At 57.5% G+C, this 24,400-nt stretch overlaps 1 protein-coding gene across 4 annotated transcripts in view; it reads left to right on the top strand.

Annotated features, from left to right (window-relative positions):
• LOC120401418 overlaps positions 1-24,400 on the top strand; it is a 46,153-nt gene that overhangs the window by 17,976 nt on the left and 3,777 nt on the right. For 2 of the 4 annotated variants that reach the window (XM_039531388.1, XM_039531387.1), the window contains 20 exons: positions 170-285; positions 1,303-1,450; positions 2,140-2,249; positions 2,647-2,737; positions 2,887-3,036; positions 3,388-3,525; positions 4,161-4,417; positions 4,826-4,949; positions 5,308-5,490; positions 5,890-6,045; positions 7,084-7,304; positions 8,774-8,951; positions 9,459-9,617; positions 10,345-10,758; positions 11,280-11,399; positions 13,751-15,613; positions 17,702-17,782; positions 19,798-19,884; positions 21,123-21,214; positions 21,584-21,669. In XM_039531388.1, the coding sequence (XP_039387322.1) occupies positions 170-285; positions 1,303-1,450; positions 2,140-2,249; positions 2,647-2,737; positions 2,887-3,036; positions 3,388-3,525; positions 4,161-4,417; positions 4,826-4,949; positions 5,308-5,490; positions 5,890-6,045; positions 7,084-7,304; positions 8,774-8,951; positions 9,459-9,617; positions 10,345-10,758; positions 11,280-11,399; positions 13,751-15,613; positions 17,702-17,782; positions 19,798-19,884; positions 21,123-21,214; positions 21,584-21,669 (4,774 nt within the window). The remainder of the gene's footprint in view (positions 1-169; positions 286-1,302; positions 1,451-2,139; positions 2,250-2,646; positions 2,738-2,886; positions 3,037-3,387; positions 3,526-4,160; positions 4,418-4,825; positions 4,950-5,307; positions 5,491-5,889; positions 6,046-7,083; positions 7,305-8,773; positions 8,952-9,458; positions 9,618-10,344; positions 10,759-11,279; positions 11,400-13,750; positions 15,614-17,701; positions 17,783-19,797; positions 19,885-21,122; positions 21,215-21,583; positions 21,670-24,400) is intronic. The other 2 variants (XM_039531386.1, XM_039531389.1) reach the window with 2 other exon arrangements.

Below are 24,400 nucleotides of genomic sequence, written 5' to 3'. Positions count from 1 at the left end.
GTGGGCGGGCTTGTTAGAAGGGAGCTGGGGCCCTGTATGCTGCTGTTCACCTGCCCCTGAGGGCTAATGCAGCATTCCCGAGGTAGCCTCTGTGCTCAGCTTTGGTCTCTGGAGGGGCACCCTCAGCCAGCCCCATTAGCTCACTTCGTGCCCCCTCTCGCTCCTCCAGATGTTGGATGTGACCATGTCCCAGCTCATCAGCCTCCATCCCAGCCTGGCAGCACGAGTCCTGCACAAACACCGAGATGTCAAGGAGAGCTGGGCCCAGCTTCAGCAGGTGCTGAGGTACAGCAGAGCCTTGTAGCAACACACCCACCAGCATCCCCCCTAAACACAGAGCAAGCCCAGGGCTGAATTTAGCAATGCATGTGCATTCATAGGGATCACTTGTTGCCCACTCCTGCCTCAAGACCTGGTGAGCAGAAGGGTGTGTGACTTAAAGCATGAGGGAGCCAGGACTCCTGGGTTCTATTCCCAGCTCTGCACTGGACTCATTGTGTGGCCCTGGAGGGCAGGTCCACCCCCTGCTCTGTGCCTCAGTGTCCTCTTCTGTCCACTGGGGAGAATGCTCCAGACCCCTTTGTTACAGGAGTGCAGGCTGCATTGGTGGGAGGAGGCTCTGAGGGCAGATAGAGTGACCTGTGAGATGCACCAGAGTAACCTCTGCCTTTTGAGCTATTATTTGATTGGCTTAGAGAGCGGGCTGCTTGAGTGTCTCAGCCAATCACAGGAGAGCGTAGCCAGAAACAGGCAGGGTGGCTTTGAGTTTACACACGTTGGTTCCTGAGTGGCTGAGGTTGCTCTTCCCCGAGCTACAGAATCTGAATCCGTGGCCATGGCTGATCCCCACAAGCTTGGTGGTGTGGGAAAGGCGTTGGCTTGGCCCATTCTACGGATACGTTCAAATCTGAGCTGCCCGCCATTGGGCAGTAGGTCGCTGGAGCTGGGGTTTCAGCTGTGGGAAACAAGAGCTGGACTTTCCGAAGAGCTCAGCTCCCATTACACAGGTAGGGTCAGGCCGCTGGGAGCTGCTGGGTGTACAGTGCTTTTGAAAATCTGGCCCCACATCTCCATCATCTGCTGGATTCCCCGATATTGGGGGTCCCCACACCAGGCTGGAGTGAGGTCCTTGGGGCAGAACCCACATCAGCTATTGGCTGCATGAGCCAGACTCTACTCCTGAGTCAACCCCAGAGGACTCACGGGGCCAGGACAGCTTAGGGCTCTCTTCCCCATTCGCTCTCCTCTTGCCTCTCACTCCCCTCCCCTCCCATTGTCCCATGTGTGCTCGCCATCTCCCAGGAACGAGACGTCACCATTGCTGGCCCTGGTGAGCAGTTTGCCAATGGAAGAGACGGATGCCCTGAGCCCCGAGCAGACAGAAGCCGGCAGCGGGGGAGTTGCGGGAAGGGAAGCCGGAGACAAGCGGAGGAGGGTCCCATTAAGTGTGGTGAGTATGGTAGCTGGGGCCCCTCCCTCTTCCCAGCCCTCCCCTTCGCTGCAACAAGAGCAGCCAAACCAGAGCCACTTCCCTTAGACACCCAGCACATGGGAAAAGAGCTTGAGCCCGTGAACCCTAAGTGACAGCTGTGTGACCCCCTCAGTGACCCCCTCGCCAAACCTTGGGACCTCCTCTATGAACCCTGAGTGACAAGCACGTAAACCTGGAACCTGTGTGCAATGCCCCAGGTGACCTGCGTGTGGCTCTGAACACTGGCCTGTGGGATGGTCTGGGAGTGCTCTATGTGCTCCACCTCTGCACACATCTGCCCCTTCATGCACCCCCCACACTGGCTCAGATCCCCCCTCCCAATACACCTTTGCCCAGCCCAGCTTAGCACATGTTTCTGTGTGTCCCTCTGGGCTCTGACCTGTGCCAGTCTGTGATGTCGCCCTGGCACCTGGAATTCTAGAGAGGCGTCACAGCTGCACCCACCCCACTCACAGCCCCAGGGACCTGTCACCAGGCTTTGCTTGGGACCCTGTGCTGCTCCCAGGAGTGCCCTGTGTGTGGTGGCAGAGGAGTAGGTGATAGCCTGATGTGGGGGGAGGCTGAGCTGGCTCTGTTGGTCCCCATTCCTCTGCCTGGTATTAGTTGAGGGAGGAATCGGATCCTGGGAGGCTCCTGTTGTGTCCTAGGTGCAGAAGGACTTTGCAGGGAATGTGATGGAGCGTGTGAGAGGCGAGGAGGGAAGCCCCAGCTTGCCAGGAGAGCAGGCCACCCCTGGCTGCCACAGCAACAGTAAGAGGTACTGACTTGGCAGGCCGCTCCCAAGAATGGGGTCCAGGGGCGGGGTATAGGCCAGGTATTCCTTAGGAGGAGAGAGTGGGGAGGGGACCTAGAGCATTTGCTGGGCTAGGCCTGTTCCTTAGCTGTAAGAATCCATCCCCAGCTCCAGAACCTAGTCCCCAGAAGGGGCATAGCGGGCAGGGAAGGACATGGGCACCTGGGGTTTCCCTGGCACAGGCTGCTGCCCCCATGCTCTGAACCTGTGGGACCCCCCAAGGTGTGGATACCAACCCCTGCCCTGCAGCTGTAGCTCTGGGGCTCTGTGTGGTATGAGGCTGCCCTGGTCCTTTGGCAGAGCCTGCGGGGTTCCCTGTGGTAGGAGAGAAACTGTCCATGACTCTGCCTCTCTCCCGCAGGAGGAGGAAACCCCCAGGACAGTCAGACGCTGTGCGGGGCCCATCCCAGCAAGAGGCCCAGCTGCAGGACTTCTGTCAGGCTGCTAATGCGGTAACGTCTCCAATGAGCCAAGGCGCGTCCCAGCCCCTGTCCCCGGGTCCCAGCGCCGGGTGTTCCCCCGTGTGTCTCCCCCTCTGCTCGCAGCCCCCCCACCCCTCAGCTGGCAGTAATGCACTGTCTTTCCCCGTGGTGCGCGGCAGGCCGTGTCCCGGCTGAGGGAGAACGTGGGTCTCAGCATCCGGCTGAGCCAGATGGAGGCCGCAGAGAGCCTGGAGGCCGCACAGACCCAGCAGGCCGCACTGCAGCAGGAGATCCTGGGCAACAGCTCCAGCATCGAGGCCCTGCGCCTGGTGAGCACCAGCTGTGGGGCACGTGCTGTGTGGGACTGGGAGTCCCCCATACAACTCGCCGCTGGGGATGATGGCATCCCCAGCGACAGGTGTTTTGTGTGACTGGAGGATAACACTGGGTTCTCACGCCAGGCACCTGGGGCGCCAGGAGAAGTTTCCTCTCTGCTGCCTTCTGGGGAGGGATGGCAGTGGGCAGTGAGATCCATGCCCCCGTTGTGGCCAGGGTCAGGGGGGCGGGGAAGGGCAGATCCCCGTCCTTGGCATGTGCCTCATTCTCAGGCCCCTCTAAGGGATCGCGGAGCAGGACACCCAGATGGGCGTCACCTAACAGTGTGAGTCTGTGTCCCACAGGAAGGGCAGAAGCTGCTGTGTGGCAGCCATGGAGGGAGACCTCAGGTGGAAGGCGTCCTCCAGGAGCTGGAAGGTCTGTGGGCGGAGCTGCAGAGGATGCACCGGGAGAACGGTGCGGTGCTGAGGGAGATTGATAAGGTGCGTGGTACCATGTGTCTCTGCCAGGGACGAGCCTGTAGCAGACATTGAGGGGCGTGAGCAGGGCAGGAAGGGGGTGCACCCGGGACACAGGAACAGACCCAATGCAGTCACTGGTGGACAAGGCATCCCTACAAGGGTTGCTGTGGCCATTCTCTGGGCTGTGCTGGTGCAGGGGCCATCTCGAGCCTCGGCTGCAGCCCCCTGCAAGGGAGTCTCCCCGGGGAGTGTCAGCAGGGTTGGGGGTGATGGCCCTGGCCGGCCTCCCCCAGAGATCAGCCAGCCCAGTGCCATGCACACCAAGTAGGACAGGTGCCCTGTGGAGCCAGCTCAGGAAGTCTCTGCTCCTCCAGCTGGATCTGGCACCGCAGTGGCCTCAGTGCTGTCTGAGATGCCTGTAGGTGGGCAACCGGGTGCTGTTTGTGCTGCAGGATGGAGAGCCCTGCGATGCTCCATGGAAACGTGCTGCCCTGGATAGGATAGCACAGTGCTGGGTCGCACCAAGCTGGCCTTCCCTGCGACGTGATGCCACGGCACCCACAGGAGCTTTGGTTCCTGCCCACCCTGAGGCCGGGGCACAGGGGGATCTGGCCTGGGAGGTCCTGCCTGGCCCACTCTCCAATCTCTTCCTGCAGGTTCTGCGGTTGGTGGGAGAGCTGGATGGGGCTGAGCACTGGCTGCAGGGGGTGGCGGGCTCACTGTCGGAGCCAGCCACCATGAGGAGCCCAGAAGAGCTCCGCAGGGACCTCCAGGAGATCAGCTGCCTGGAGCACCAGGTCCTGTTGTGGGGCATCAATCTCCAAGCCCTGCGGGAGGAGATGGGGAGAGAGCCCTCTGCGGAGCATGTGGTGGCTGGGAAGATTCAAAGCAAGGTGGAGATGGTGGAGGAGAAGTGAGTCCTAGGGAAACAGACTGGGAACCGGACTAGGGGGAGCGTCAGGCTACAGGAGTGGGAGGCAGTGTCAGGGGATGTGAGGAAGAGATGGTGTTGGAGGGGTGTGAGGGGATTCTGGGGAGGATGTGGCATCAGAGAGGTGAGAGGGGATCCCCTGAGGGCAGCCTGGGGGAATGGGAGGGGACAGTGGTGTCAGAGAGGTGGGAGACCTCCAATGGGACAACTTTGGGGGATGGGAGGGGGTGGCTGTGTCAGAGGGGTGGGAGCCCCCTAGGGGGCAGCATTGGGGAATGGCAACACTGAAGGGTTGGGAGGGGATTTCAGTGGTTGGCATCAGGAGTAGGAGCCCCCTGTGGCGCTGCCTCTCCGTGTGCCCCTGTCCCACTGCTGCGTTTGCTGTGCCAGGCTGGGGTGTGTGCGAGCAGCCCTGCAGCGGCGGGCGGAGGACCTGCGCGATTCCCTGGTGCTGTCTGAGTTCCTGCAGAACGTGCAGCAGGAGGAGGTGCTGAGCCAGAGGAACAGCACGCAGGTGAGGAGTGAGTGGGGATGGGCCTGGACTCGGGCCCCCATTGGGAATCCCATCCCTGCTGGTCAGTTTGTGTGAGGGGGCCGTACTGCTGACTGAGTGAGGTCGGGGTGGGGGTGGGGATAGCTGGAACCCCTCGCTTTCCAGCATCACCCACAGCAGCTGCCAATGTCTGCTCTGAGGTGGGGGAGGCGCAGTGGCCACTGACCTCGATCCTGGCTGGGGAATGGCTGAGACCAGCAACCCTGAGCGCATGGTGAGGAGGCTCCACGGGACCCCTCGCAGGCTAGGTGGTGCCGGAGTCACCCCACATGTCCCGGTCTCTCTCTAAAGCCCCACTGTCCCTGTGTGTTTGCTTTAGCCAGGGACCAGCACGCTGGGCTCCCAGGAGCCTGTGCACCTCCCCTTGGCCCAGGCTGGGCAGCAGCTGAGCCGTGAGGACATGAGCAGCCCCCTGGGTGAGTTGCAGGAGGCTGTGGAGATGCTGAACGACGTGGTGAAGGAGCGGGAGCGAGTCATGGAGACTGAGAATCTGGAGCGCCTGGTAAGGGACCTGGCGTGGGGAGTCTTTGACAGAGGAGGAGGGGGTAACACCCCACTAGTGGCCATGCAGAGCATAGCTGGCTCAGTCAGGTGAGGGCAGGACAGTAGAGTCTGACTGACTGGGGGACTCCTTTGCATAGTGCCAGCCTGAGAGAGTAGGGTCTAGTGGTTAGAGCAGGGGGGCTGGGAGCCAGGACTCCTGGGTCCTATACCTGTCCTTAGGAGGGGAATATGTCCTAGTAGTTGGGAGCCAAGGCTGAGGCAGCTGATGCTGGTGCTGCACAGTTATCCCTATTCCTCCTTTGCGCCCCACAGCTAGCTAGCCCCATGAGAGGCCCAGGACCATCTCTGAAGGGAGCTCAGCTCACACTGAGGTTCACCTCGCTTTTCTCTCTCCCAGTTGGCCAGAGTCTCCCCACGCATGGAGGCCGTTCGATGCAGGGCGGAGGCTCTGGCCCGTGATGTTGCTCGGGTGGAGAGTGGCTTTGCCACAGTGAAGAGCGAGCTGGACCTGCAGGGGCTGCAGGGGCTGCTGAGCCAGCAGCAGGAGATGGAGGTGAGTCCCACAGACTGCGCCGCTCTGACTTGCCATGGTAAGTGGAGTCACTGGCAGCCTCTACTAGCTTCCTGGGAGCCTTGCAGTGCGCTGCCTTTGCCAGGCACATTGGAGCTAGGAGTTACCAAGGGTGTCAGGAGCAGAGACGAGGTCACCTCAGGGAGACTCTAGCCCTCAGGCCCAAGAGCCATAAGCCCTGGCCTTTTGCGGAGGGCTCGCTGGAATTTTCCAGCTGACTCTAGGCCTCTCCTGTCAACTCCCCCTGTGGCCAGGCAGCGAGAGGGGAAGGGATTGCGTCAGCCCCTGTGTGCCAAGGTCTGGCTGCCAACAACTCACACATCTTTCCACTCTGCATCACCATAGAGGGAACCAGCTCCATGCAGAGCAGGGCGGAACTGTCTGCTGGGAAACCAGGATCCCCCTTCACCCTGCTGCTCCCCCACCCCCTGCTCCCCACAGAGCAGAGCTCCCCTGTGCCCCCATCCCTGCTCCCTCACCCCCTACAGCCTCCTCCCCATCCCTTGCACCCCCATGCCCTGCACCCCTCAGAGCACAACTCCCCACAGAGCATATCCCCCCCTGCACTCCCATCCCCTGTCACACAGGAGAGATGATAAAGCAGAGATTGCTCCCATGGCCAGGGGCTCAGTGCTCTGAGCTGTATGTAGGAGGACCAGGTGTGGGTCTTAACTCTCTACAGTGCGATGCTGAAGGGATTCAGCCTGGTGGCCTAGTGGCTAATGCCCACCCCTGCCAGGCAGGGGGCCTGGGTTTGGGTCCCATCTCCAGGTGCCAGCGCCTGAGGGAGTCAGCCCAGTGCTTTGCCCTGCCATGTTGATCCCCAACCCTGATCTTTTTCCCCAAGTGGTAGGGGAAGGAAACACCTTGGCAAGCCAAGTAGGCAGGATTGCCTCGGTCCCCTCCTGTCTTCAGGCAGAGGGGCAGAAACACACTCCCCCATGGGGAAGGGAGCCATGAGCCCCCTGCTGAGAGGGTCTCTTTTAAGTGTTCAGAGTCCTTTTGTCTTGTGTCCCCTAGTTCAACATGTCCGAGGCGCTGGAGGGGGACGTGGAGTTGCTGGAGAAGGCAGTCATCCACCTGGAAAAGCTCTGCCCAGCTCGGATGCATGACATGGGCCCGGAGATCCAGGGGACGCTGCAGGCCTGGGAGGAGCTGCGGAAGCTGGTGCTGGAGAACAAGGGCCATGTGCAGCGGGCCAGTCGGTTGCAGCAGTTCTTTGGGGATTACTTAGCCATGATGTAAGTGGCTGCAGCCTGCAGGGCACCCTCCAACTGCCTTTGCGATCCAGCCAGCCCTGCCTGGAAAGCTGGGAGCCAGGGAGGACAGCCTGAGGGCTGGTGCTCAGCTTGGGGTTCACAAGTGTCCGGCCAGGCATTGCTCTGTGGGGAGCAGGCTGGGGAGGTGCAAGGGGAGCTGAAATAGCTCCCTGGAGAATGTCAGGTGTCCACAGAAACCCAGGATGTTTGCCACTCTCCTGTCGCTCCCCAGGCTTCCCCACCGTCTCCTGGCCCTTGCCTTCCCCTTCCTCCCATATTTTCTCTCAGCCTCCAGCCCTCAGATTCTCCCTCTCTCTGCCCCCTCATGCCTCCCTGGGTTCACCACAGAGCCTAACGGTGCCCATCGTCCCCGAAGGCAGCCTGGCTGTAGTCCTGGTGAGAACTGTGGTTGACCGTCTGTACTTTGGGAAGCCGGAGCGCCGCTAGCTACAGCTGTAGGGAAATGGCAGTGGGCAGCCTGTGGTTTCAGTCGCACTGAGAGCAATGGGAGGCGGTGGCAGAAATTCACAGGAAAGCTGCAGGAGTCCATGAGAAGCTTTAACAACACACCAAAGTGCCACAACAGTCACAGTAGCATCCTGCCAGGTGGCAGCTCTGTTCATCCCTCAGCCCGGGGGCAGTAGCGTAGCTAGCGGGGTTCAGAGGAAGCAGCTGCTTCCCCTCAGGGCGGCAGGTGCGGAAGTGGCGCCTGCCGGACCGGTGCTGCCAGCAGCACAGCCAGAGGAGCTGTGGGGTGGCAGCGGCAGGCCGGCGTGGAAGCGGCGCCTGCCGGCTGGCGCTAACAGCAACACAGCCAGAGGAGCCATGCGGGGGCGGCAGACGCGGCCGGAGGAGCAAGGGGGCTGGTTCCTCGGCTCAGGGCTCGGCGGCCAAGCGCTCCCCGCCCCCCCCCCCCCCGCCCCTTGCTAATGCGGCGGGCGGGGGGAGGCGAAAGGGCCCCTGTGCCTTTAAGGCCGCCTGGCTGGCGAGCCCAGCGTGGAGCGCGCCGGGAGCAGGCCGGGGACAGGCAGCGGCACAGGGTGGAAGGGGAGCAGGGGGGTCCGGTTGGGGGGCGTGGCCAGAGGAGGAGCCAAGGGAGGGCGCCTTTTTTATGTTTGCTCCCCCTACACTGAAAACCTGGCTACGCCACTGCCTGGGGGGCAACTCCCTGTGGAAACTGAGTTACAGCACGGCTGTTTCCTCTGCCTTCCGTGCTTGCCAAATCCAGGGAGCAGGGGGCCGTTCACTGAAGGGATGTTCTCTGGATAGTTGGATCTAGTGGAGAATCAAACCCTGGCGTGGAAGATCCGGCTCAGCCTCTGGCCTGGAGGGAGTTCCTCACCTGTGCCCTCCTAGGAAGGGGTGGAGAGAGGGGAGGAGAGCGGTCGGCAGCTGTATTCCCTCCAGTCGTCCCAGTGGCTCCATATGGCCCTGCCCCCTTGTTTCCGCAGCTCCTGGACAGAGGACACAAGGGCTCAGATCTTTTCGGAGAGCGTGAGTGCTCATGGGCTCCCGGAAACTCAGTGGGAAGAGCTGGAGAGGAAAATTGAGGCCAAGTTCAAGGAGTTTGAGGAGCTGGCAGCCGCAGGGCAGACGCTGGTGTCCGAGGAGCACTACCTGAGTGAGACGGTAAGCAGGAGGTGGACTGGGGGATGCTTCATGAGCTCCCCATTGAAAACCCTTGGGGCTCAGCCTCTGGCTTGGTACAGGGCAGATGCGACCTGCTGGGTCATCAGAGAGGTGAGTCGTGGGCACAGTGCCCAGCCAAACCATTAGCTTATGGGAGCCCAGTGAGACACTTACCAACAAGCCATTCAGTGCTCAGGAGCAGCCAGCCTCAACCCCCCGCCCCGCAGGGGGCAATCAGACCATCCCGCTGGCTGCGGTAGTTACCCACGTGATGGATACTGAGCACAGACCTGCTGGGGCTCAGCTTTCTTCCCAGACCTGGCCCCAAAGGGCCCATGATGAAGTTGCTCCTGAAGAAAGCACCAGTCCCTGACAAAGGGTTCTCAGCATCGCACGCTCCCCATTGGCTTCTCTGTCCCCAATCCCTGGCTGAAGTTGTGTTTGGGGAGCAGAGGAGGGGAGCTTACGTTCTGACGGGAGCCTTTGGCATCTTTGTTCTCCCCTTAGATAAAGGAACGCCTGGAGGAGCTGCAGAGCATGCTGGGGTGGGTGCTGGTGCGCTGGCGAGCACAGAAACACCACTGGGATGCTGGGAACAAGAGTGATGGCAAAAAGGGCCAAGATGATACCCTGGACTGTGTGCTGAGTGTGTCCCCCAGCTGCCAAGTGAGTCTGTAGCTGCTGTGGGACAGTCTGTGAGCAGGGATGGGTCAGGCCACTGTTTGCTCAGCCCAGTTGAGGGGTCTCTCTCGGCACAATGAAAGGCGCCTGCACAAGGCCAGCATGGGGCAGGAGCAGATACACAGGCATTGTGTCCACCAGGGCAAAGATCAGGGAGACTCACAGAAACCATGGCGGCTGTTTCCGCCTGGAGAATCTCAGGGAAGCCGTACACCACAGGCCTGATAGAGGAAGGATGGGCTAGTGGTTAAAGCAGAGGCGCAGCAGTCACGGCTCTTAGGTTCTAGCCCTGGCACTGCTACTCACTCTGCAGGCTTGAGTGACTCCCTGCTCTGCTCTGTGCCTCAGTTACCCCACCTGCAATGCAGGGATAATGCTCCTGATCCACCTCCCTAAGTGATCGGGAGGGGCTGTGAAGCTGAATTAAAGCACTTGGAGATCCGTGCATCCAGACTGCCTTTGGCATCCAGTGCTGTCATGTAAGAGCGTGAGAGTCCCAGGGCTTCTGCATGGGGAGGCCACCAAATCCCACTGCACACCCATAGTGCAGAGAGGTGCAGGAGGGGGCACAGCAGAGTGGGCATGGGGGGAGGAGGAACCAGGTGTAGGGCAGGGGGGTATGGTGGCACAGGGGAGGGAAAGGAGGTGCACAGGCCAGCGGGCAGGCCATCCCCACAACCCCACCTCTTTGTCGTCTTCTATTGCTTCCCAGGACCCATGCGCCCAAGCAGCTGTGCCCGAAGCAGATGGCATCCTGGGCCCTAACACTTCTAAAGGGCCTCAGCCCACACTGTGCTCCCTCACCCCACCTCAGGGGCCCGGGACACAGCTCCAGAGGCGAGAGAGAGAAGTGGCCTCTCCTTCCGCCCCATCTATCCCAGATCCCCTCCAAGGGCTGGAGCAGAGCTGGGAAGATCCTGGTGACTCCACCCCACTGGAGGTGGAAACCCCCAAGGAGACTCTAGTTCTGGATCCCTCAGAGACCCCAGTGCTGCTGGTGCCGCAGCCTGGGCCCAGCAGCCTGGGCGGGACAGTCAACTTGATCCTGAGTATTGGCAAGAAGGGGGAGAAGAAGCTGCAGCTGGCGCAGCCTGAAGCGATGCCGGGGGAAGAGTCCCTGCACAGGGTAGGTGATGCCACGCTGGGGACACACGGCTTTGTCAGCGCTGCTAGCTTGTGCTGTGCACAGGGGGCTTGGTGCGAGGGGAGACGGGAGAGACCACATTTCTCGATAGAGCTGCCTGGGGGAGCTGTGCCCTAGGGCAGAGCTTGTCCAACTGCAGGTGAATTCAGGGCTGTGGTTTTGTAGGGCTTGGAAACTGCCAGGTGCACTTGGAAGGGCATGGCAGAGTGAGGGTGTTTCCGGGAGAACCCAGACCCCAGGGGCTGAGGCTGAGCAGCAGAGAGCTCAGGAAATTCTCAGATGACTCAAGAGCAAAGCAGGTGGACCCTCTGGACTAGGGAGCCCCAGCCCTGGCACCCCTGCCGTTCAGGATGGCAGATACAGAACAAGCTCCCTTGGATTTCAAGCAGGGGGCTGGCCTTTAGCACCGTGGCACCTCTCCTCCCCTCCTCCTCCTCGCTGTAACAGGCCACCCGCGCTCCTCCCTCAATTTTCTTTTTGTGTCTCTCTTTCCCCACACTCAGCTCCCTGGCACTAAACCCTCAGGCTGTAAAACCTTTTGGAAGCGTTGCCAGGGGCTTTTAGGAAACACTTTGGGTAGTTTAAAGCGAAAGAAAAAGCCATCTCGCCGGCCCGTGGAAGAGGTAATGTCCCAGGGGCTGCATGCCGGGCACAGTGGCTGCATGGCATGAGCTTGCCCTATACTAACGCACCGTCCCATCCCCACAAGTCCCTCTGTGTCCTCTCTCTGACACTGCTCCTGGTCCTCCCTGGCTCCCGGCCAAGAGGCCAGGCTATGGCTCATCCCCCTGCTAGAAGGCCTGCAGCAGTGGAGGGGGTGGACAGGGAGGGCACCATGCTATCCTGGTAACCCAGCCATGAGAAACGACCTCCCAAGGGCTGCCTGGTGTCACGGTACTCCACAGAATGAGATCAGTGCACCAGCTGGCCCCGGGGGCTAGGGAATAAGTTACTGGGCCTCTCACCTCTTGGACACCACTTGCTGTCTGGCCCCTATTGGTAAGTGGTTTCCATCTGCTGGCTGTTGGGAGGGGAAATGAGCCGGAAGGTCTCAGTCCAGTCGCCGGGGGCAGCTCTCCAAACCCACAGTCCAGCTGGTGGTTCCTGTCGCCAGCCTGAGCAGAGAGGCCAAGACCTGAATGTGCCAGGGAGTCCTGGAGCAGACTGGTGGAGGGAGGGTGTGTTGCATGAGCCAGGCCTGTCCTGGGGATACCTAGAGGGCTTCAGGGCTGTGAGGCAGGCGCTGTTACTGGTGCTGCTTTCACACAGAATTGTGTTGGTTTAATGCTCCCTATCTCGTGTATTTCTATCCTGGCGGGGGGTTGCCAGGAGCTCTTGAAAGCAGCAATAATCCAGCGCAGAGAAGCTGAGCAGGTCCCTGTGTGCAGCATCTCTGGACAGTCACAGGCTTAGGGCAGGTGCTTAGGTCTGAGGCAGGCTTAGGGCTCGGTGCTACGTGAGCTGGGCTGGAGCTTGGAAGCAGAGCTGTGACCTGACCAGGGCCCCTACAGGAATAGTTCATTCACTTGGACAGGACAGAGGAATAGGGAGCCAGCCAGAAGACTTGGGGATAGCAGGCAGCACCCAGCCTTGAATTCAGGGAAGTGCTGATCCATTCCCCCCGCCACAGGAGGATGGAGGTCTTTGCCAGCATCCTCTCCCAGCCTCAGGCTGCACAGACCTGCTAAGGAATCTGCCCGTTCCAGTGGGAAAGGCCAGGAAGCTCTGTGAGCATGGACGAGGGGGAGGTTCTTAGAGCGGGGCTGCCCAGCTTACGGCCCGTGGGCTGTACACAGCCAACCTGAACGTTTAATAAGGCCCATGGCCGGTTTGAACACAATATATTAATGGCCGGTTCATTAGCGTTTTGTCATCATGTTTATATCATTTTAGTTTACACGGGTATGTATATAGACAATACTGTACTTAGAGACACATACGAAACAAGCTGAACTTAAAATATAAATCAATACAGGTGAATTTAAATTTTATTAAAATACGTAGAATGTTTTTAGCCCACACCAGGTTGTGGGTAGGTTTCTGTGGCCCTCCTGTGTAGTAAGGGTGAGAAACACTGGCTTAGAGAAAGAAACAGGCACCTTTGCTGAGTGGTGGGGAACGCAGGGACAGAGCAAGTCCCAAGTGTTCAGAGTCCTCCCACTTGGCACAAACAGGAGGGAGTGAAATCCCAGCATCGGGACACCAGCAGTGACTGAGTCTCTTTTGCTAGATGGGCTCCAGCCAGTAAAGGGTACAGGGAAGAGATCTGTGCTGTTTGAACGATGCAGCCAGCCTCTGCTATACTGGGGCAGCCAGAGGGCATGTGGGGTACTGCACCAGCCTGCAACAGCTAGCCTCTGTAATATGAAGGGGCAGCCTACTATACTACATCTCCCAGCATGCCGAGCCACTGAGCTCCCTGGAAGCATTGCATGCTGGGATCTGCAGTCCCTCCAGGCACATGACAGGTGATGGGAGCACAATTAGGAGCAGCCCAGCTGGTGAGTTGGCCAGTGCAGCTAGCGTGACCAGACAGCAAGTGTGAAAAATCGGAACTGGGGGTGGGGGGTAATAGGTGCCTATATTAAACAAAGCCCCAAATAGTGGGACTGCCCCTATAAAATTGAGACATCTGGTCACCCTAAGTGCAGCCCCTATTAAGGCAGCATTGGGTTAGCCCTGCACTAGAACAGGATTGTGGGAGCTGGTCCCCCACAATGAAGCCAAGTGACCGTGACATCCTGGAATGCGTCTTGGGCTGCCTGACCCTGCTGGCCACTGTGTGATGAGAATGAGGCTTACTGTGATGTGTGACTGACAGCTGGGCAGGAGGCGCCATGTGCCAGTGCATGCCATTAAGAACCCAGCACATGAGTGGGTCCAGGGCTGTGCCCACCCTGGCAGGTGTGGGCACTAGTGACTTGGAGCGGTTGAACGGTGGGTCTCACGTCTCCCCCACCCTTGTGTTTCCCAGGTGAGCACCTATCTGCATGTGAAAGAGAAAGAGGGGGATCGGGACGCCACCCGCAGGAGCTCAACCATGCCACGGCCAGCCAAGCGCGCGCCCACCATAGCCCATGCTTCCCTGGTCCCAAGCCCCAGGCCTGAGGCTGCCTTCCACACCCTGCCCAAGATCAGCTCCAGCTCCCTCCTCAGCAGCCTGAAGAGAAAGGGTCAGGCAAAGGCAGAGGATGCTCAGCTGTTCACGCCGCAGGGCATCATGGGAGCAGATCCCAGCAGGCTGCGGCCTTTGCTGGAGGAGAAGCACAATCCCAGCAACACTTGGCCTCCCAAGTGCAGCAGTGGGAAGAAGTTGGCAGGGAGGCCTCCAAGCCCCAGGCTCGGGCAGCTGTTGGACCTTGTGAAGAACCCGCTGGGGAGGGCCATTGAGTCAGAATGTGGCATTGTCAGGGTGGCATCTGGTGGCGCCAAAGCTGAATTCCTGAGCCAAGCCTGGGGGCCCAGCAGTTCCCAGCCAGCGGTGGCGAAGAGTGCTTGCCGGCACCTTTCCCTGGGGTCTGTATTGAGCTTGGAGCTGCCGAAGGACCTGGGTCTCCTGGGTAATGTCCAGGACGCCATTAAAGTAGCGCAGAAGGAGGTGCCAGGAAGGGAGGAGGTGAGGCAGGACGGCGGGGTGATTCCGTGGGACACCAATGGGGCAGAAAGGGAGGCGAATGGGGCCAGCCCACAGAAGGAGACACTGAAGCAGCCTCTGGCCGCATGCCAAAGGCCCAGAGGGCCAAGGGATGCTTTCAGGAAGGCTCCTAAAAGCGAGGGAGGCACCTGGTTTGAAGAGGTGAGCTTCAACCCAAGCTACCGCAGGCCAAAGGCGCACGGCGTTGGTGCCACCCCCTGTGGGGAGGAGCGATGGACTCCCAGGAGCCAGGGCAGTGGCAGTGATGATTTCCTGGACTTCAGACTGAACCGGCTCTCCCGCATCAGCGTGCTGCACGAGCAGATTGGGCGCGAGTGGGACAAGCTGGCAGCCACGCTGGGCACGTCCAGCAGCGTGAAGGCTGAGAAGACAGCAGGCTTCAGACCCAGACTCGGAGAAGCAACTACGGCGGAACTCAGGCCTTCTCCCACTAAGCACACGAGTGGTGCCGGAGGGGCCCCCAGCACAGCCAAACCAGAGCATCCCGCAGTGAATGGCAAGCTAAAGGAAGATCCCCCAGAGCATCGTCTAGAGCCTGCCCCCTTCCAGGAGGCTGCGGAGGAAAGCCTCATGGCACGCTCTGGACGGTGTACAAACCTACCGACCCTGCTGTCTGTGTCTGAGTGCCAGCTCGGTGCCCAGCCGCGTGGCCTGGCATCAGCAGGGTTAGACTGCCAGGGCCTGGCTCCAGACAGAAGGGCGGCCGTATCAGGGCTGTCCAAAGGGGCAAAGCTCCCAGGCTCAGACGAGGTTTGCCATCCCGACCACGAGTTGTTTGAAGAAGAGGAGGAGGAGCTGCAGGCCATCTGGAGGAATGTGGAGGGGCGCAACAGGCAGAGCCCCTGTGTGGACACTGATGTCCCCCCCACATCGGGGAACAAGGCAGACAAGGCACAGAGCCCAGAGGTTTCCAGTGGGAGACTGATCCTAACATCAGCAAATAACATGCTGGTGGCCAAGTTCACCCTTCCCACCTCCACCCAACTCCTTCAGAGCCCAGATGGGGAAAGAGGCACCAGTGATGGGCACGGTAGTGAGGGCAGCCCACGCAGGTTCTGGGCATCCTTCCCCTGTCAAGACGATCCCTGTGGGGCAAACGAGGCTGCATCCATCGGATCAGTGGAGGGCACCTGCCCACAGAACCGGCAGACGCATCAGGAAGAGGACAGAGATGTTGGCAAGGTTAGTGGGCTTTGTGTCCTGTTCCTTAGGGGCTGGGGGAGACCTCCCAGAAGCTGTATTGTCTCTTTCACACACTCTCAGGCACTGCAGTGATGGGGCCAGATACCTAGAGATTCCCTGCTTTATCCCAGGCCTCCGAGCCACAGTTCCCCTGGCTATCCTGCTCCTGTACTGGCCACAAAGGGTCACTCGTGAGCAGCATGTGGGGTTTAGCTGGATGTCCGAACACCATCTCCAGCCTGTGCCAAGGCTCAAAGCCAGACCTCACCCACAGCCATCAGCAGGGTCAAACTCAAGCGTTTCAGCACCAAAATCACCTCTCCTGCCACTGGAGCTGAAGCAGTAATTCTTTTAGCTGGAAGTCAGTAGCAGGCTGTCAGGTGCAGAGATTGGCCACTAGAGGGAGATGTGATCCCATGCTCTAACCCAGTGGTTCTCAACCTTTTGTACTGGTGACCCCTTTCACACAGCAAGCCTCTGAGTGCGACTTCCCTTATAAATTAAAACACTTTTTATATATTTAACACCATTATAAATGCTGGAGGTAAAGCAGGGTTTGGGGTGGAGGCTGACAGCTCGTGACCCCCCCGTAATAACCTCATGACCCCTTGAGGGGTCTTGACCCCCAGTTTGAGAACCCCTGCTCTAAGCCAGGCTCTCAACCTTTCCAGACTACTGGACCCCTTTCAGGAGGCTGATTTGTTTTGCGTACCCCCAAGTTTCATCTCACTTAAAAATTACTTGTTTACAGAATCAGATATCAAAATACAGAAGTGTCCCAGCACAGTAGTACTGAAAAATGTCTCACTTTCTCATTGTTACCATATAGTTGTAAAATAAATTGACTGGAGTATAAATACTGCACTTACATTTCAGTGTATAATAAATAGAGCAGTATAAACAAGTCATTTCCTGTATGAAATTTTAGTTTGTGCTGACTTCGCTAGTGCTTTTTCTGTAACCTGCTATAAAACTAGGCAAATATCTAGATGAATTGCTGTACCCCCAGGAACAGGGGCGGCTCCAGGCACCAGCACGCCAAGCGCGTGCCTGGGGCAGCAAGCCACAGGGGGCGCTCTGCCGGTCGCCGCGAGGGCGGCAGGCAGGTTGCCTTCGGCGGCTTGCCTGCGGAGGGTCCGCTGGTCCCGCGGCTTCAGCAGACCTCCCGCAGGCGTGCCGCCGAATCCGCGGGACCGGGGACCTCCCGCAGGCAAGCCGCCAAAGGCAGCCTGCCTGCTGTTCTTGGGGCGGCAAAATACCTAGAGCCACCCCTGCCCAGGAAGACCTCTATGTGCCCCCAGGGGTACACATACCCCTGGCTGAGAACCATTGCTCTAAGCGGCAGATCACAGATGGAGTGTGCAAATGCACTTCTGCTCTGCACATGTGCTTACTGCAAGCGTGTGCACAGTGTGAGGCTGTGGCGAGGCAGGTACTTGCCTTTGAGCCTGTGTGCAAGGGTGCAGTCTTGCCCTGTAATGACTTGATGCACCAGAAGGATGAAAGGTCTATGAGTGCCACCCATGGGAGTTCTCCTGTAGCTTGGGTGAAAGAGGACTGTGTTTTGGAACTGAAGAGCTGGGTTCTAGTCCTGGTGATTTCTGCAGCAAGGTGGATTTATAACCCTATCAGGACAGAAATGTATGCACAGGGCTTACTGCAAATCCAGGCCAATGTGAGGAAGATGGTCTCTGTGCTGTGGTTCCCTGCTTTGCAATTCACTGCTGTCTTCTGGTCCCAGAGGCCTTCGATGGGGCTGAGAAGAACCATGTAGTTAACAGGTCAGGGATACAGGATCCCAAGAAGGTCCCCTTGCACAACACCGCACTGTCACCCCTGAATCTGCACAGCATTGAGCCTGCTCACTAGGTCCGGAAGGGCAGCATATGTCCCCATCAGGACACACATGGCCCCATTATAATCCCTCTGATAGAGACTTTGACCCCAAATGACCCATTTGCCATTGCAGGCTTCAAGTTATGCTCCTGGCTGGGTGTGGGACCCCCTGGATTGCTGGCTGCTGGGAACTGCACGCCCAACAGCCCGGTGGTGCTGGGGCTGCTTTGCTCATTGCCTGTCTCCTTGCAGACGCCCCCCAGTAAAGTGGAGTTTCAGATGATGGAAGGGACGCTGGAAAGGAAACACGTGTTGCAGACGGGAGGCAGAAAGGTACAGTAGGAGCTGCCCGGCCTTCTCTGTGGGCCCTGGGCTACACGGCTGCATTTTGCTTCTTTAACTTTATCAGTCTCTAATCACACACCCACTGTGTTAGAGACACTGCCAGAAATGGGGCCTGTTAGGCTCCCAAGTGCATACCTAGCCATGCAAATCAGTGGCCTGGTTCTCAAAGGTGCTGTCACCCAGCAACGTCATAGAATCTCAGGGTTGGAAGGGACCTCAGGAGGTCATCTAGTCCAACCCCCTGCTCAAAGCAGGACCAAACCCAACTAAATCATCCCAGCCAGGGCTTTGTCAAGCCGGGCCTTAAAAACCTCTAAGGAAGGAGATTCCACCACCTCCCTAGGTAACCCATTCCAGTGCTTCACCACCCTCCCAGTGGAAAAGTTTTTCCTAATATAGAACCATCCATTGTCTTCACTGTGAGGTGTGGGATGCACGGCACTCCTGGAAAAGCAGCCTGGCTGTGCATGCGGGGACCTAACGGGAGGTCCCCATTGTTGAAAATCTCGGCTCCTGTTTTGAAGGTAAAATGGATAAAAAACCCCAAGGGGAAATTCTACCCATCTAAACAGCTCCTTGAGCATTTCTCCAGCTGCTTCCAAGCTGTGGAGCTGGTGATTTGATCTCCCAAGCTGCCCAGAGCACTTCTCGCCAGTCGTATTTACCTTCTTTCTAAGCAGGGGAAGCCGGTGCTTAATCAGGACTGCAGTTGTGTAACATTTCAGTGCATGGCTTTGATTATAGGATCTAAGCAGTTGCTGAGCTGTTATTAAACATTCCCTAAACGCTGGAAATTGACCCTGGTCAGCATCCACAGCATGGAGCTAGCAGCTTGATATTCCAGGATCCCAGTCATTTATAAGAGCTTCTAAGATTGTACAACCCCACTCAGGCCACGCTTCCGAGCGATGGTATCACATTGGAGTCAATCTGCAACATGCCCAGTGACATGCCACAAACAGGGAGGAATTAGTGCTTGGACATCGAGGGCCAGATCTTCAGCTCTTGTAAATGGGTGCAGCTTCACTGAAGTCAATGGGCCAGATCCTCAGCTGCTGTGAATCAGCACAGTTCCATTGAAGTCAGCAAAACTCTACATTGATTTAGGCTAGCTGTGAATCTGGCCTTAGGTCTCCTGCGTTAACAGCACCCAAATGTGTGTTTGCAGGATCTCTGGGAGGGAGCTGCACCAAAGCGAGCTCGGCCAGGACTGTTTTCTGCAGCGTTGTGAGTGGCTGTGTAGGGACTGGCAGGCACTGAGTCTCCTCCCTGCTGCCTGCAGGCTCAGCCCTGTGAACACTGGGCCTGCAGGGACCCGAGGGCTTTTTGAGGATGATAAATGATTTTTACTCCCAAACATGAGCCCTGGACTTACTCAAACTCTGTGTCAAAGGAAATCAGCCCTAGACACACACTTGGTGTTTACGCTGTCTCTATCCCCTTGTCTGCACTTGAGAGCAACCCTGATTCAGCCATTGGCGGAGCGGGGGAAGCAATCAGTGTAGCTGTGCCTGCGCTAACCATTAACTGCAGACAAGGACAAGCTGTGATTTGTCCTGCTTGTGTGTTGGTGTCTTTCCCAAATTAAGTAACCCAGGTTTGCATCTCTTAGCCAGCCTGGGGCCCCATCCTGCTGCTCCCACTGTCTGCAGTGTCAGTTGTATGCACTCGGAGCTCCTGGGGCATCAGCTGGCATGCGTGTTTCAGTGCTGCAGCTGGAGGAGAAGGGTGCTGGTGGGGAAGGGGAATCCCAGGAGCTGGCACATTTGTACCTCTCCAGATTCCTGACCTATTTGACAGTGCCACAGAGATCCCTTGAGCCCCCACTACTTTTTAATGGCCCTGTCACTAGAAAGCACCAAGATGCACCACGTTCCTGCTAACTCATCAGAGCAGGAGCAGCATAGCAGCCTGGAACTCCCCCCGGACAAGGGAAGAGCTGCCATGCTGACTAGGCCAGGCCTCACTCGCTTCACCTTTGGCCTCTGCTTCTGATCTCTTAGGCAACCTGTCGCACCTGGAACCTGTTCCATGCTGTGCTGATGAGGCAGACACTGTGCTTCTACCAGGACAGGAAGGACACTCTCAAGGTACGGTGTGCAGCTGGGCCCCTCCCAGGGAGATGCGAGGTGGGGATGTGAGACTGACAGTGAGGATAGAGTAGTGTCCGCTGGTGAGAGCAGGAAGAATGGGGGCCGGGACTCCTGGGTTCTGTTCTTGGCTCTAGGTGGGGGAAGGAGAGTGGCAGTGGTTGAAGAAGGAGGGGGACTCAGAACTCCTGAATTTGCCACTTATTTACTGCGTGACCTTGGGCAAGTCCCTTCTTTATGCCTCAGTTTCCTCCTTGGATTGCAGACCAGCACTGGAACAGCTGTCAGAGGTTGTACAGCTTCATTAATGAATGCGTGCAAGTGCTTTGAGGAGCAAATCATCATCAGTGGCAGGAGGCTGCAGATAGCAGGGCTGGGCCAGCTAGGGGAAAAAAAACCCTCACCTCCCAGACAGCACATACGGCTGAGGTCGGTGGGGCTGGCGAGGCGAGCACGGGGAGCAAGGATCTCTAGGAAGATGGCTGGAGCTGAGAGGAGAACCGTGGTCTCTTGCTCTCCAGCCTGTCTCCCTGTGCCTGGGCCTTTGGCTGGGGGGAGCCCGGTTGTGTTTGAAGGGGCAGGACAAGACTCCCACCTATGCAGGGGTCCCCGCTACCCCAGGAGCCTGCATGATCCTGTGCTGCTGCCAGCCTCCTGCAGGCCATTAGGTGGTTAGGGGTTGGTGCTTGGGGTGCTCCTCCTAAGTGCTGGGTTGCTGTGAGCCGGGGAGGTGGCCTTAGTTTCCCAGTCTCTGAGTGATACTGGCACTGCATCCAGGGGGAGGGGATACAAGCACAAAACATTCCCTTAGCTGATGATGCCAGAGACCCACTGAATGGCACACACAGGGATTCACTCACCTTTCACACCTGTAGGGCGCTGCCAGCTGCCCCCATCTCCCCCGTCTCCAGCTCTCTGCTCCTCACAGTGTCACCCACCTACAGGGCACTTCCACCCCCCTTGGTGCCCACAGTCTCTAGACTGTAGAACAACGTTGCTGCTCACCAGCTTTGCCTTTCGTGAACACCCCACCCCCCCATGCGGCATGCTGGGCGGGAACAGCTTTGTCCTGGCTGTTAGCCCTTGTGGCAGAGCCTCGGTGTGGTGGGGACCACAGAGCAGGATGGAACCTAGTTAGTTGTGAGGCACAGGCACAAGGGAATCCTGCTAGGCATGGGGAAAAGACCCTCCAAGCCTCAGAGGCCTCACAGTCTTCTTTGCTGTCCCTTGTGCTGCAGAGCTCCGTGGTGGCCCTGCCCCTGAACCTCTCGGGAGCACAGTGCACCCAGGAAACCGAGTATACCAAAAAGACCAACTGCTTCAGGCTACAGTGAGTAACCCCAACCAGTCAATTCCACAGAGCTTCAGGAAGGGTGGGCAGTCCCATAAGTACAGTGCCTCCTGCTGGCCTCCTCATAGTGCTGTGACGAATGCCCTTCATTGACCACACCATAGCCAGATAATGGTAAGCAGTCAGCTCCGATGAAATGCCAGCCCCTGAGCGTTGGGGACCAGGCCCTAATCACTGAAGCATGGTTCCTTTGCCTTGGGGCCTGTAGCCCAGAGAGAGTTAATAGGAGGTTCTAGTGTAATTCTACCCTCTATCCCTTTGGCTTCTAGGCTGGTGGGGTTGGAGAGGGGTGGGGTAGGAATTTGCACCTCATGTCATCATTTTGCTGACTTGCTATTTTCCTCCCAGGCTGCGGGATGGCTCTGAGTACCTCTTGAAAGCTCCATCACAGCTGCTCATGAACCAGTGGGTCTCCAAACTTCAGCAGAATTCAGGTGAGGAACACTCCAGCCACTGGCAGAGCAGGAGGCAATGCAGGGATGGATCAGTGAGGGGCATGGGCAGAGCTGTGTGGGGGGAGCCCAGGGCTGGGATAGCGACGGGGTGGGGGCTGCAGGTCAGGGTGAGGGGCAGTGGCAGAGCTGTGTGAGGGGAGCTCAGGGCTGGGATAGCAGGGGGGGCTGCAGGTCAGGGGTGAAGGGCACTGGGAGAGCTATGTGAGGGGAGCCCAGGGCTGGGATAGAGGCAGGGGGGGGGGCGCAGGTCAGGGTGAGGGGCACTGGCAGAGCTGTATGTGGGGAGCCCAGGGCTGGAACAGCAGCAGGACTGAGGGGCGCTGGATGAACTGTGCAGGAAGCTTCATTCTGTGCTTTCATTGCTTTGCTCTCACCACAACTTTCTGGTGCAGGAGGAGTCAGAGGTCTACATTTCTCCCCTTCTCCTAAGTTTCAGGGCTAGGCTTGATTTGTGACATCATGTGCTCCAGTGTAAATCAGGAGTGACTCCACTGATGTCAGCTGAGTCCCCCTGCCATAAAACTGGTGAGATCCCATGAGGTTGAGGCGCTCCTATGGGCATGACCATTAAACAAGGTCTGTGCCCGGGCAGGCGGCTCAGGCACTGTGACGAAATCCCGGCCAGGTGTGAGAGAAAATCATTGAGACCCCAGGGCAAGAGGAGCCACCCTTGCCGTGGGCCAGCATGAGTCCCTGGCCTGTCCCACACTGCTCTGTTCCACAGGGCACCAGGGGATTTGAAGCATGTGTTTATTCAGTACATTTCCTCCCCCTATTGCTGGAGGTTTCCAAGTGAGAGTGTGATTTCCTCCCCCCTCCCCCCCGCACCTCAATGTCCAAACTCACCAGACTAAATCTCGGGGGGTAGCTGAGGGGTGAGAGCAGGAGGGGAACTTCCCAGATTCCTTGGAGCCATAGGCTCCAACTTGAGGTGCTGCTGTCTATGCAGTGAGAGTCCCATGCAGGTTGCTGTATCTGAATCTCTCAGACCAGACCTTAGAGCCTACACTCCCTTTTGCTCTGCAGGGACACTCAGGATTCCTGGGCCCATGTGCTGGCCACATTTTCTCTTTGCTGCCTCTCCCTGTGGTGGAGTGGTTTGTGTGCCTGGTGCTGCCCTCCACCCCAGAGGTGGCTGCTGAGTGTCTGGAATTTGGGCATCTTGCTGGGCTCCTCAGGAGGAGAGGAGCTATGTAAACAGCCAAACATTATTGTCCCGGTGCTGAGCTGTGGAGAAGGGCTTGGCCTGGTTAGTTTGCAGACACTGAGCCAGGACCCGCTTCCCTAGTTCATTTTCATTCTGGTGCCCCTTGATGTTGTGAACATGGACAGAAAAATAGCCGCAAAATGCCCCCATGTGCAGCAGGGAAGGGCTTTGTGAGGAAATGCGCTGTAAGAGGGTGTGCTGTCTAAAGCACACCGAAGTGTTGTGCATGAATTGCTCTGTGTAGAGTCAGACCCTGCTGGTGTACAGCAAAGGGCTTTAATATAGTACTGTTTCAAACAACACTGTGTTAAAGCACACCAGCAGGGTCTACGTGAACCAATTAATGCACAACATGTTAATGTGCTTTCGAAATCATAACCCACAGAGTGCATTACCCCCCCTTATAGACAAGAAGCCCTTTGTACATGCAGCTGGGTTGCTCCTCACACCTAGATCTGTCAGACCCACCCCACACCGATTACTGTCCCTCGGTGAGAAAAAGTGCTTGGGGTCTGTACCCTATGTTATGTACAAATTAGGCTTTGGCTTAAAGTTAGTCAAAGTGTAGAGGAGTCTGGGAAATGGAGGTTGCTAGTGTGAGAAAGTTAGAGATAAGTTGGAGACAGTAAAAATATTGCGGTTATCAAGGACATGAGCCATGGCTATGGTGCCGTTAGGTTTTGGTTATAACTGCTTCAAGCAGGGTTTTTAATTAGTATTTTTGAGAATTGTGAATGTTTGGGGTTTTTTTCCAATTCTATCTGTATTGATAGTATGGGAAGGATGTTGGTTCAGATGTTCATTTACATAATATGTAATGTAAAGAGCCAATAAGGAGGAGGAGGAAATATAATTATGGTAAGGGGCAGTGTAATGTTAGATAGTATGATAATAGATTATAAAAGGAGTCATTTTGTTAATTTGGGAGGAGCACCACTTAACGTCCTAAGGGTCCCGTTAGGTTCCAAGATTATCAGGTTGGACGTCACTCTGTTGTCAGTGGTCCAATCGCTCGCTGACGCGCTATTTCATCTTCGTGTGCATGTAGAATTGTGGTACTGGGTAAGTAGTAATCACATCCCTGTTTGCTTAGCGACGCATTTTGCTTTTGAATAAAGTTTAGTTTCATCATTCTAAGTGGTCCTCTACTAAATACATTTTCCATAACCAACCTAGAGGCTCAAAAACTAAGTTGGGTTTTATTGCACCCTTTACTTTAATAACTCCATATTAACTGGAAACATTTCAATATAAGGTGACAGCTCGCAGACAGGCACTGCCCTTACCTATCCCAGATGCCAGGCCATCTGGGGCTGCCCAAGGCAGCCTCCGTAACCCATTCCCCTAGACGGGAACCTCTGCTGTTGACCCGACACTGAGCACAGAAGGGCAAATCCTGAGCCATGCCGAGTACGCATGACTCTCAGCACCTCTCCGGCATTGGCCCCAGGTGGTTCAGCCCAACGTGGCATGAGACAGGCCCTGCCATCTGTGAATTTCAGG

The sequence above is a fragment of the Mauremys reevesii genome, linkage group 3 (assembly GCF_016161935.1).
Source record: "Mauremys reevesii isolate NIE-2019 linkage group 3, ASM1616193v1, whole genome shotgun sequence".
Classification (NCBI taxonomy): domain Eukaryota; kingdom Metazoa; phylum Chordata; order Testudines; family Geoemydidae; genus Mauremys; species Mauremys reevesii.
Note: the sequence above shows the minus strand (reverse complement) of the source record. Positions and strands in the feature narration are given on the sequence as shown.